The sequence below is a fragment of the Acanthopagrus latus genome, chromosome 1 (genome assembly GCF_904848185.1).
Source record: "Acanthopagrus latus isolate v.2019 chromosome 1, fAcaLat1.1, whole genome shotgun sequence".
Classification (NCBI taxonomy): domain Eukaryota; kingdom Metazoa; phylum Chordata; class Actinopteri; order Spariformes; family Sparidae; genus Acanthopagrus; species Acanthopagrus latus.
This window is the reverse complement of record NC_051039.1, coordinates 17170927-17183985: the sequence shown is the minus strand read 5'-3', so window position 1 is coordinate 17183985 and position 13059 is coordinate 17170927. Positions and strand designations below refer to the sequence as shown.

The following is a 13059-nucleotide window of genomic DNA, read 5'->3' as shown; positions in this document are numbered from 1 at the left end:
TCAGGTTCAGAGTTTTCTTTTAATTAAAAAAAGACCAACACAATTAAAAACAAACAAGCAGACTGTCGCGCATTATTCTTTGTCCCTACATACATGTCGCTGTGACGGAGAACATCGTGCTCAGCACACTCCAGTATGTGCCTTGAATGTCACAGTGAAAACAAAAAGTAACAGAACGGCAGAAGGTTAATAAATAATGGAAAAAACACACACTGGTGGAAGAAAGCCTCCTCAGTGTATTCCTGTAGCACTGAACAGTAAAGGAACAGATCACCCTCATGCTGATAAACAGTCAGTTGAAGATTCATAGTCTGCGAATGATTTCTGGAGTTTTCCAATGTTGCTGGATTCTCCTTAACAACTGAAACAGGTAGAGTCTTGTTTTAAAATGTAAAAAAAAAAAAAATGTCTCCATGCAGCTCATCCTGAACACAAAACTGTCCAAAGGCTTGATAGAATCTGAGTTAAATAACAGCTGTACAATGTAATGGTTAGACTGGCTTTTTCTGGAACAAGAACAATTCACCGTGGTAACATATAGCATTGCTGTATTTACAGCCGCATGACAACAATCAAATCGCTCATATATTTCCATAAATAAATAAAAGAATCTCTTAGATATTTACAGTATTTCTTGATTAAAATGTACAAAAGGCAACACCAGAGTGAACACAAGTGTTTTACAAAATATTTACAGAAACTATTTACATGTTATCATGATAAGTAATCACCTTCGATCAGTTTATATTTTTTCAGTTAGAAAAGAATATTTCCTTCATTTTTGGTTGACTTCAGAAAACTCAGCAGCTTTTTCCATTTACAATGTAAACCACCTGTGACTCGACACACTCAAGATGACCATGCTTGACGAGGGGTCACAAAAGGGAAAAGAAAACAAGAATACAGGAACAGACTATGATGGTTGACAGTTGAGACCAATGCCTATTGGAGCCGACAGACTGTACAGTAAAGGCCATAGTGCAGTCATGAAGGCCAGTGGGGTCAGTAAGGCATTAATGTACATCCAATGAACTTCACTAAGTAGCCGGAGTGTGATTGGAAGGCACACACAAATCTTAAGACAATATAGGTCAATATAGGCTTTTTAAGTTAACCTTGCCAGATTTAACGTGTGTAAAGCAAGCATCAGCATCGTGTTAACAAAGAGAACACTTAAATAAACAGTTTTCACACAGCCTCAAAAGAGTCACAGCTCTGTTAGAGAACATCATCCTCTGAAACCTGGGGCAGTCCTTCATTTTGAAACCATTTTGTGGTCTGGCCAAATGGCTTCCTGCAGTTACGCTCTATTTCGTCATACTTAAGTTTCAAGGATTTTTTTTTTCTTTTTTTTCAGTTCATCAGGATCGATCTCTTTCATCAGATTTGGACGGCACAGTGCTGAGGTCAGAAAACATGCGCCATAAACTGAGCTCAGCGGGTTGAGGGAAAGGGCTACAAAGCAGCAGCAGTAGAGGAAAAAAAAGGGCTTTTTCCAAAAAGGAAAAAAAAATCCCCTCACATAAAGCTTCTGTCTTCTTCATCTTTGGGTCATGCAACATCCATGTCCTCCATGCTCAGCATTTGTCTCTGCAACAAAAAAGGGTAATATTGAATAAGCAAGGCTGTCAAAGTACTTACAGTTGATTTTAAATGGAAACTATTTACTTAACAGTACAGTGCCTTGGTATCAAACTCAAGATACCTGAGGATAAACATAGCCATCTGAGCTGTTCCTGCAAATGTGGAGCTCATCCTCGGTGGTTTTCTGGTACACGGGGTTGTCAAAGTGGATGGTGTTGGTGTTCTTCAGACGCCAATGTCTCCAGAGGAACACTGCCCCAAAGACCAGCAGGGCCATGACCACTGCAGAGCAAAAGACACGTTTAAGGTCACGTGGTGATATCAGGGGAGGATAAATAGGTTGCATGTGTGACTAAGGAGCACAGACAGCCATAAAGAGCTGAAATGTCAGACTAACCTATTGGCACCACGATGTAGAGAGCCATGGGGTGGGATGAAGGGGCTTCTTCAGGCAGGGCTGCCAATCTGTTACCTGAAAAGGCAGAGAAAAAAAACAATGTTTTATTCATTTAAATCCTTTAAGTGAAAGAAAAGATCAACACCACTCTTGTCTGTATAGCCAATAATGTAAGAAGCTACCATTGTAATATAGTTAGCTTAGCTTAGCTGAAGCCAAGAAACTGTCCTGCACAAAACCCTTCAGTTTGTGTATAGAATAAACAAATTACATAGTAAGTGTTGATTTTAGAAGGATTTTGGGTCCTTGTTTTCCAATTTCCCAGTCTTTATGCTAAGCTAAGCTAACCAGCAGTTGGCTATAGTTTAATAGTTTGAACACCAACCACATTCTGTGTAAAAAGCCATGCTAGCTGCTCCTGAGGCTGTAGCTACTCATGCACAACTATGCCCACTCAAAGTACATATACCTATTGTTCCACTGGACAATGAAGCTCTGTGTCAGAGGTACATTTTATGTGCTCTGTTCTGTCGCTGTTATTTTCTAATCACTTCATCAATCCGTGCATTTTTCCAGAAATGATCCCCTGCCTGTACCTTGGCCAGTGGCAGCAGGCTGCTGCGTGCTCTGCATGGTCGTTGTGGGTTTCCTGGCCGCTCTGGTGGTAGCTGTAGTTGTAGTGATGGTGGTGGGGGCAGGCTGGCTGGGCGTAGAAGGCTTGGCGGTATCTTTCGGCGGGAGCGGTGCACCAGTTTTGTCTTCAACAGGAGGGGCAACTGGAGCCTCTGCAGAAGTAAATACAAGAGTTACCATCTTTCCTTAGTGCTAAATTTCAATCTCTTTGACTTGCCACATGCTCCCTGCATGGCAAACACCAACCTGTCACACACTTCCTCATGTCAGGTCCCATGGCCATGCCGTCAGGACAGGCACAGGTGAATTTAGGCGAGTGCTCGTTGATCAGAGGGGCGGGGAGGCACAGGAACTCACAGCCTCCATTCACACTGTTACTCTCTCTGCACCAGTTTGTGCCTAAAAGAGGGAAACAACAAGCATTAGAAATCATTTTATGGCCTCATCAACTTGCCTGTCATGTTAAAGCAGATGGAGTTTGGTTTCTGTACCGTTCGGCTGCTTGAGGTTGTGGTACAGTACGATGTCCTCTGGCTGGTCCAGGTCCATTGCCAGCTTGGTGATGTCTTTTCCTGTCAGGCGGTTGGCACTGAAAACAGCACTGTTGCTCATATCTGTCCAAAACACTTTCTCCTGTTTGAAAGAGAAATGCTGCGTTAGAAGGACAATTTTGTTTGTTTCACTCAGTCGCTTATGTTTGCTGACATTACACAAAGACGTCCACAAAGTGGATTCATTACAAAGACTGATTAAGGATAAGCACCCACTGATCCGAATGTATTGGGAATAAAGTGCACGCTCAGCTCTGACGTTCTAACTCCAAACCAGACGACGTTCACTATGCCTGAACCGGATGACTGAGCAGATGCTGGTTCCCATTATGAATATGTTAATGCCAAACTGTCTTTACTGACCTCAAACACAGTCAGAGAGAGGGGGTGGGAGAGCTTTTCCTCGTCAAAAATGAGACTGTGACGCGTCCCTCCGTTCACATCAATGCTGGACAGCGTGTGCATCTTGGAGTCCACCCAGTACAGGCGATGGTTAACCATGTCTGTCCAGAGAGACATGCAAAGACAGAAACAACTGAATTGTCATGATCATTGTGTGCCCATTGAACAGCCTGAATGGAATTTGTTGGTTACCATTGAGTCCATCCATGATGCTCTGCTTACCTAGGGTGATGCCATTGGGCCACATGATGTTATCTGTTACTAAGGCAACGCGATCCGCTCCATTCAACCCACTCTTCTCTATCTTAGCCTCCTCACCCCAGTCTGTCCAGTACATGAAGCTGAAGAAGGAACAGAGAATAATTTTAGGGATGGAAAACTTGAGAACTGAACAACAAAGCTTTTCAAACATTCTGAAACGCTCACTTACTTATTCACGGGGTCGACTACGATGGCTCTCGGCTTCTCCAGGTTGTCTGTGATCAGGTTCTTCCTCTTGCTGCCGTCTGTCGTTGCCACAGAGATCGTCTTCAGAATGCTGTCGGTCCAGTAGATGTTGCCATGGATCCAGTCCACAGCAATGCCCTCCGGGGCCTCGATCCCACTGTCAATTACTACAGTGTGGTGGGAGGAGTCACCGGCCACGTCCATCTTGGAGCTGTCAGGGGAGGAGATTCACGTTAGAGACATCTGTCTCTTCATCTGCAATCCAGCCCACATCATAGTCTTTCGCCAACAAAAGAATAATCTTTGTTCTTTTATCTTCACATGCATCTAGTCAGATGTAGCACAAAGATACAGGCTTTCTGGTGCAGATCAAGCCTCGTGGTAAAGCCCTACATAAACCTGTGACTAAACCACCCTTGACCAAACACAGATTTATTTCTAACCTGTAGATTTTCTTCAGGAGCAGGTCAGACCAGTAGATGATCTTGTTAGGCATGTCAATGTCCAGAGCCACCGCGTTCTTCAGCTCGGGGATCAGTCGGACATACTCGCTGCGGTCCACTGTCAGCTTCCTCACCTCGTGCCGATTGGTGAAATAGAGGGTGGGTACAGTTCCTGGAGGACGTGGGTGAGAAACGAATAAATTGTTTAGCAGAGAGGACTAAGAATCTGCATGTTACCGTATGCAGTCAGATGCGGCTCTTGAGTGAGAACAGGCTTTCTTTCAAAAGTTACCCGATTCAGCCTTGCACGTCTTGGTCACCGGGTCGATTTCGTAGCCTTCCTCACAATCGCACTTGTAGCTGCCGGGCAGGTTGATGCAAATCTGACTGCAGGTGTCCGGATCAGTGCATTCATCGACGTCTGCAGGAAAATTATGAGATTGAATTTGCCAAGTTGGGAACACGTTAAAAACGCTGTTGACCCAAATCTGGTCATGGAGTCCTTCTTAAGACTCGATTCCAAAAGTCAGACCCCTTCCTCTCACCTTCACAGGTCTTCTTGTCCATCTGCAGGCTGTATCCAGCAGGGCAGGAGCAGTTGAAGCCCACCTTCAAATCGGTGCATTGATGGGAGCAACCGCCATTTCCGGTCAAACACTCGTTTTTGTCTGTGGAGATGCACATGCAGGGTCATGACAGCCATTTTCCTGATGGAAGCTCTAATCCTCAGTGAATTTACTCATTCAAACCACAGACTACCCAGGCCAGTCAACTGAAGCTGCCTGGCCAGCTGCTGCAATCATATTTTCCAGGCTGTGATGTGGTTTCATTTTTTCTTTTTCTCCTGTTCAATGCTGCTGAGCGTATAGCCAAACTGCGATACACTTCTCGGTCTGATGGTGAAGTAAGATTTCACTCACCACACTCTTTGACAGGCTCATCGGACCAGTCCCGGCAGTCTCTCTGTTTGTTGCACACTTTCTCCATGCTGATACACTCCCCGCTGTGACACTTGAACATGGTGGGGCCTTCACATACATTTTCTGCAGAGAAGAACGAGGGAGTACGAGTATGAATATGACATCTACTATTAGGAATCTACTGATTGCATCCAAATGCAGTTAAGTTTGTAGTCAAAACATGGATGGATCACTGTGATAGTCACCTCTGTGGCAGTCAATCTCATCGCTGAGGTCCCTGCAGTTGTGCTCTCCGTCACACTGGCGGCTACCATGGATGCAGGTGCCGTCATTACACTGGAACTCATCTGGACGACAAGTAGGATGACCTAGAAAGAGAAGACAAATGTATGAATACAAAAAACAAGACGGAAGAGGATGAATGAGAAAACATAGGCCGAGGAGAGAATCATGTCTGATGCGACTTGTTGTGGATCTTGAATCAGTATTGATGATACTGAGTGAGGCAACAGGATATTATGTAAGCTAAAGAATGAGTAAGCTACAATCCTGATTCCTAATAAAGTCAGCATTAACTAAGATTTATCTGGGCAAAACAGGTTGAAGCTGAAGAAGGAACAGAGAGGAGATGGGCCAAAAAAGCCAACTCACTGCAGTTGTACTCATCCGAATGATCCTGGCAGTCCATGCCCCCGTCACACCGCCAGCTTCCGTGGATGCATTCCCCACTAGCACATTGAAACTCGTGGACGCTGCAGGGCACTGCTGTCTTGTGCTGCTGCTGTCCGTCACAGTTCTCCTCGTCAGACCCGTCGCCGCAGTCTTTGTCTCCGTCGCAGCGCCACAAAGCTGGCACACACACCGAGTTGTTGCACTGGAAAGACCGGGAGCTGCAGGTGGGTTTGGGGCAGGAAGCCTCGTCCGAGCCATCTGAGCAGTCGTCGTCCTTGTCGCAAACGAAGGAGGAGGATATACACTGGCCGTTGGCACATCTGAACTCATCAGTTTTGCATTGTTTGGTCGCTGTGGAGGGCAGGAGATGGAGAAGAGAGGAGTTAATGTGATGATAAAGCTGGAAAGGGACAGAGATGTGGAGTTGTATGTATTGTTATAATCAACTTATATTTGCTGTCAGTATATCAGGATTGGTGGTGTTTGTTTGTTGCTGCTTCAGGTGTAAAAAAAAAAAAAAAACATTTTAAACAGCTAAAACTGCTGAACACAATAAAACTCCCTTATTTCCTCATGTTATATACATATTTACATATCTTGTCATATGTTAAATGCTCATTAGCTTTGTGGTTTCTTCTGCTTACACTTCCGTGGGATGGATAAATAAAGTTTTCTTATCTTGAAAAAAATATATCCCCTATGGACACTGTAACCCTGTAAGGCAAAATCAGGAAGTTCTTCCTTGTGTGTCTTTCTTTATAACCCCGACTGTTTCACGTGTTAATGACTTACTGCAGTTCTTCTCATCAGCCCCGTTGTCACAGTCAGCTTTGCCGTCACAGTGCCAGCTCTGCGGGACACACTGGTTCATGGGGAGGCCACAGTTGAACTGTGTCTGTGAGCAGGTTTTGGATGCTGAGGATAGAAACAGGAAATATGACTCATGTGTCAAAAGAGTGATAAGGCCTGTGAGTACAGTTGGAGTACAGACAATCATTCACTACTAGAAACTACTGTTGTACAGAGGCTTCATTGATACGCTTCTGATTCACTGTTGTAGGATAAGATTAGACAAGCTAATCCATTACTAATCTCTTGATGGGGAAATTCAAGTGTTTCAGCAGCAGCAGAAGGACAGAAATAAGTACAGGCAGCTCATTTAAAAAAAAACTAAAAGTACATATTACATAATTAATAATCAAAAACTTATGTCAGGCATCCAGGTTAAGATATTTATTCTGTGCTAGATCATATCTTGATGTGATTTTAGTTCAAATTAATGAACATTCACCTTTGGCCACAGTCAAAGCTCCGACCTTACTGATTAAATAAAACATACCACAGGTTTCGGGCAGTTCATCAGTTCCATCGCCACAGTCATCACTTCCATCACAGATCCATCTACGGGTGATGCACCTCCCATTTCCACACTTTAACTGAGAGGAGCTGCAGATGTAGGCTGCATCTGGAAACGATAAAAATTACAGAGCTCAGTGAGACACATGGACAAACTACTGACTTATCAGGATTTACTGCTCAGTAAACACTTTGCGGCTCGTGAGCACCGCGCAGTAATGTGAGCTGGTACCAACACACACAAAAACTGATATCCTTGTGTGTGAGTTAATATGTAACAGAAAATGACACAGAAAAATCCAGATAATGGTCAGATAACTGACAGTGTGGAAACCACACCTTTTACTCTTTGCTTAACTCAGAGGACATTACCAAAGTAAGATAACAACGCTGTGTGGTTCCCTGACTCCTGTTAGAACAAGATATGAAGTAATGAGTCTTTAATGTGAGGTGTTTGGAGACTGGGGGACTTTTTTTGTAGGAACAATCTAAAAGTACCGTATTTCGTGACTTGTTTTTAATCTGCTCTTTATTTCACTTTAATTTTGGACATTGAAGTACGTTTTACAAAAATATAGCTAAATTAAGGTAAAAAATGAAACCATGTTTGAGGAGCGGTAAGAAAAAAGGAAGCAGGTTCAACTCAACTGCACACCTCTGCTTCTCACTGTTTTGACACATTTCAGGCATGAAAAAAAACTCACACACATCATTTTGTCACGTAAGTGGAAACAACTTCACTGCTCAGCTTTCTCTGAAGTTGCTATTTTGGGCTCAGAGGTCTCAACCCCCAGACGATCACACCTCAGTGAAGCCTCTAGTCGAAGCATCAACATCGAGGCAACACGGGCCAACAACCCATCCTCCATCACCTATTGCCCTGTCTGTCCCTCCTGGGACCTGGAGGCTGAGGACATGACAGTCTATCCCTTTAAGACAATAGATATGGGAGGAGTTGAACAGTCGCACCACCAGGAGCTGATTGGCCCCAGTGTGCCATTCCTCGTCACCACGGTGACCCACGGACGGAGGCGGAGACTCCAAAAGACAAGGAAGTCTGTCAGTGTGACTGTGTTAAGGAGTGGTGACAATGACAAGAGGGGTGGCAGTTCAGGTCTTACTGATTACAACTATGAGGAGAGGATGCTTTCTCAACACTGGGATTGCCACCGAAGGTCACCTCCCCCCTACTTTGTAAAAGAAATGTACAAGCCAAAGCAGGAGTGAGAAGCTGACTGGATTTCACTCTCTAATTCTTGAGAGCATTACGTCGATTCTGGGTTTCACCAGTTGAGGGGAAAAAACCTTGGCTGATCTTGAGAGGCTGTGTGAGCCCACACACTCATGCTTTCTGGGAAACCACGTACACACAGACGCTCACACACAAAGGCCAGCCTCGCAGCCAGCGTAGATTCCAGGAATAGACTTTCGAAAGCATACTCCAGCAGTCCCTGAAGATACGAGAAAGTTACGATGAAATTTAAGATTTAGAGCTTCCCCGACACTCTGCCTCACTTTCCCTTCCTCGGAGAACCATTCATTCATTCCAGTTGTGGAGGGAGATGCAAAAGTAGGTCAAACGCTGGTACTACCTGACCTTTCAGTGGTCCAGTGTTTTCATTTTCCGCTGCTGATCTTTCCTGCCGCTTCCACATATGGGTCACGGGCCAGATTCAGAAAGAGAAGGGTTCCTTTCCTTTTTTACTGTAAGTCTGTGGTGAAAAGTTCAAGTCGGAAGCAGTTATCCTCCAATTTGTCCTGCGTATCTTAAGTTTTAAGTATTTAATCTTATATATTCATTTAAGATATGTCAAACTTAACTTGAAACAAAAAACAAAAACAACTTCTTAGTGATCTAGCATGTTTGGTCTCTATAGCTACTTGGAAAGTTATATTTAGTCACCACCTACACCACAGTGTCCTCTCATATTCAAAAACCTGCAAACCACAGATGAGAAAGCAGCGTCCTCACACTTATTCTGATCAGCAGCACAGGTAACATGCTGCTGACATTTACACCTATAGACGGATGTGATAGTTCAGATAAGAAGACCTGTTTGAACAGTGCCTGCAGCAGAGAGGCAGCATCTTTCATATACTATTTATAACCACACTCTGAGCCTGACAACCACCGCACCATCCAGTAATAACACTACCATGTAAGGCCATTAGAGTAGGAGCTCACACACACACCACACTGCTACGATTCCCTTCAAAATGCATAAAAAACAGACTGTGACAGCAGGAGCTGGTCGAATGAATGGCAGATACTCTGGTGTGAGACAAGCCGTCATCAGGACGCTGCATGATAACAATCCTCCTTTGTGACGACACGTGACTTTGTCCACTAACAATGCATTCCGGTCTTTTTATGGCACATGCATGCAGTGAGCACACGGCGAAAAACCCTCACAAAGAGGTGTGTTTATTGACTCAAACATACAGTCGGTGGTTAATAAATGACCAGGATGCATTTGCATCATGAGGAGCAGCAGCGGTTCGCTCCGGCTTCAGATGTGGGTTTGTGCCGGTCCAGTGATCTGCCGTCGCTGCTGTCGTGTTGACCAACGTGGCCAACTTAAGTTTGATTCCCTCATCTTAGTGAAAGACTCTGGGCAAACATATTAGTGCAAGTCTTCAGATTGAGGACTTGGTAATGAGGTCAGCCAGTGCAGTCAAACTGCAGCACGTTTTCCGCTGAAGCTTTCACTTGATGTCAGCACCTCAACCTCCAGCTGCCAGTGGCTTTATGTTGACTCTGTAGAGTAAAGTGTGACACCAGCAGGTCTCTGCGGCACGGTGGTGAAAACAACATTTGCTCCACTTGCTGTACTGTAGAATGTGCTTGCACTTTACTCGAGTGCTACCATTCAATGCTACTTTATACATTACCTCCATTACTATAGTCTGACAGCTTTAATTACAAGTTATGCACAACATACAGTGTGATCCTTCTAAATGTAGAGTTTTTTTCCTTTCCTAGTCCTACTAACAACATCTTGTTTCCACACAGTTTTGTTTGATAGACCTACACCCATAGTGTTCAACGCAAGGAGAGGCATTTTTCTTAAAAGAGTAGAAACTTAGGTGAAAAGTCATATAAAATGGAATTAATCTTTAAACTCAAAGGTGCTCCGAGGAACTTCTGTGTTGTGCTGGACGTCGGTCGTTTCTATACTGACATCAGCTCTGGAGCTGAGAGAGGCAAATTCTCAAATTCAAACGATCCCTAACCTCAACCAACTAAAACAACAACATTATACAAATAAATGCAGTAATGATCACATGATACTCTCACTCATGTGGGATTTTAAATGCAGGACTTTGACTCATAATTGAGTATTTTCACACTCGTATATATATATATATATATATATATATATATATATATATATATATATATATATATATATATATATATATATATATATATATATATATATTTCTTCCACCATTGTGTGGGGGTTGTTTCTAAATGACTGACAGCTGAAACTCCACAGCGATTTCTTCATGAGTCACTGCGGTCCAGAGGGTTTAGTCCCCCATGTAAAACAAAGACCTATCCACTACAGTGAAGTAGGAGTATGCTAAACACTGACAGTGAATACTTTAAACAAACCAAAGCCAGACCTTGAAACAAGACGAGAAAGAAAGCACACATGAATATCATTCTCGCACACACACCGGCAGGTCTGTTGCCTGGAAGTGAGCGCCAAGAACTGGAAGAAAACTGAAGTTTTAATCTGAAAAGCTCTTATGGCAGAGTTGAGATTATTGGGGGATTACTGGAGCAGATGGCAGAACAGGGCTGGAGTCTAATTCTCAGAACACAGTTGGCCTTTCAGGTGAATTAGGTTCATTCCCCCAAAAAAATAAAGTTAGACATATGAAAATGAATACCAGTTGTTTGTGTCCAAAATTGCCCTGAAATTCCCTAAATGTGGCCGCAGAAGACTCTGGGGATTGTGATTCTTTTTTTTTTTTTTTTTATGACGAATTGTTTCATACATCAAGTGGATATTCTGATCTATTTCAGGGTTAGTGGCTGTCTATGAACTATAATTAATTATTTATTTGGGTCACCTATAATTTGCTGCATTTACCTCAGAAGAGCCAAACACTGCACTTCTTTAAAACGCATCTTAAAACCCCCCTCTGTTCTTCTTTTGCCTCCTCTTGATTGTTACCTTACATTTTCACCCTCCAACAGGGATGATTCTGCTTGTTTCTCAACTCTCTCTTTCCCTTTTACTTCTGACAACAGCTGCTTTTCCCGCATCTCAGCTCCTCCAGCGTGCAGCTGGGAGCAGGATGTACGCCGATGTTTTAGCCGCACCCTTCTGGATGACATCCGCCTGTTTTCTGCGTTAGTCCCGCCCTGCCGAAACTTTAAACCGGCGGAATCGACGGACGTGATTGGCTGATCGGCCGCCGTCTACGACGAGACGAACTAATCAAATCGCGGTGCGTATATTCCATTCATTTATCCGAAATGGTGTTTTTATCGCTTATTTCACCATCGATTGCCTTGTCAAAGTTATCGTTATTACTGAATCAAGACATTAATTTGAAGTAATGGTCTGAACGAACCAAATGTTGCTCCTCACTGAAAGATATTACCTCGATTCACCGCAAGACCACATGGAAACATTTACATTTGCAATATATAAACCGCCCAAAAACCCGAATGACGCCAGAAACAGATCTGCAATTCCCATTTTTTCATGAACACATGAAATATGCTTATATCATGTGTGCACCTACAATAAGTCAGCCTCGCAAAACGTGAAATACTGAAGCATGAGAGACGAGTAAACAGAGGACAGGGAAGGAAAGACTGTTTCTTACCTGCTTGAGCCCAAAAGTGAATCAGCATCAGCAGACACCAGCATGTGGACAGTCCGCTGAGTCCCCTCCACATCTCAAACATGTCCTGCTCTCCTTCTCTGTCCTTATTTGACACCTTAAGAAAAAGTCGGTCAGGCTTGCGCGCAGGTATCAGGGGGCCAGTGGACACAGTTCGCTGCAGGACCCGTGCGTAAAGAGGCTCTGGTGAAGGCGGAGAGGGCAGACAGCAGAGTCAGGCCGCGGCTGTGCGTAAAAAGAGTGCCAGCAAAATATTATGAGGTCCGAGTCACATCTGACGAATTTCTAGGGAGGCTGACAGGAGGGCGGGGCTTGAGCAGTGGTGTGATGTTTGAAAGTGGACGTGAGCACCGCCGGGGGGCGGAGCCACATAGTGCTGTATCACTGAGTGTCGTCCTCCCATCACCCCTCCATCCTCCTAAACTGGTGTGTGCGTGTGTGTGTGTGTGTGTGTGTGTGTGTGTGTGTGTGTGTGTGTGTGTGTGTGTGTGTGTGTAAGAGTGAAAATGATGGAAATGAAGTGGACAAACTGAACAGAATGAACAAAGGCAGTTCACATCTCACTGGTGCTGTCTCTATAAGAAGAGCTAAGCAGCTTTCACACCGGTCGCACACAACATGTCATTAAAACCCACAGTCACGCCTTATAGATAACATAACTGTCATTACTCTACATCAAAAAAGGCAAAAAGAAACCCTCTCTCTGTATGTTTGTGTGTGTGTGTGTGTGTGTGTGTGTGTGTGTGTGTGCGTGTGGAGGAGCCCTCTGCAGCAGCAGGGCTTTGTGG

At 44.0% G+C, this 13059-nt stretch overlaps 1 protein-coding gene across 1 annotated transcript; it reads right to left on the bottom strand.

The window, feature by feature from the left end:
- ldlrb (low density lipoprotein receptor b) lies at window positions 1-12537 on the bottom strand. Its single transcript, XM_037108394.1, has 18 exons — window positions 12254-12537; window positions 7389-7514; window positions 6842-6964; window positions 6029-6400; window positions 5623-5745; window positions 5378-5500; window positions 5003-5125; window positions 4750-4878; window positions 4458-4629; window positions 3998-4225; window positions 3790-3908; window positions 3529-3668; window positions 3106-3247; window positions 2861-3013; window positions 2578-2766; window positions 1982-2056; window positions 1706-1866; window positions 1-1590 (listed from the first exon to the last, which is right to left on the bottom strand). Exons 1-18 carry the CDS (start codon window positions 12333-12335, stop codon window positions 1552-1554), a joined length of 2619 nt encoding a protein of 872 aa, XP_036964289.1. The 5' UTR covers window positions 12336-12537; the 3' UTR covers window positions 1-1551.
- Between the last annotated feature and the right edge of the window lie 522 nt (window positions 12538-13059).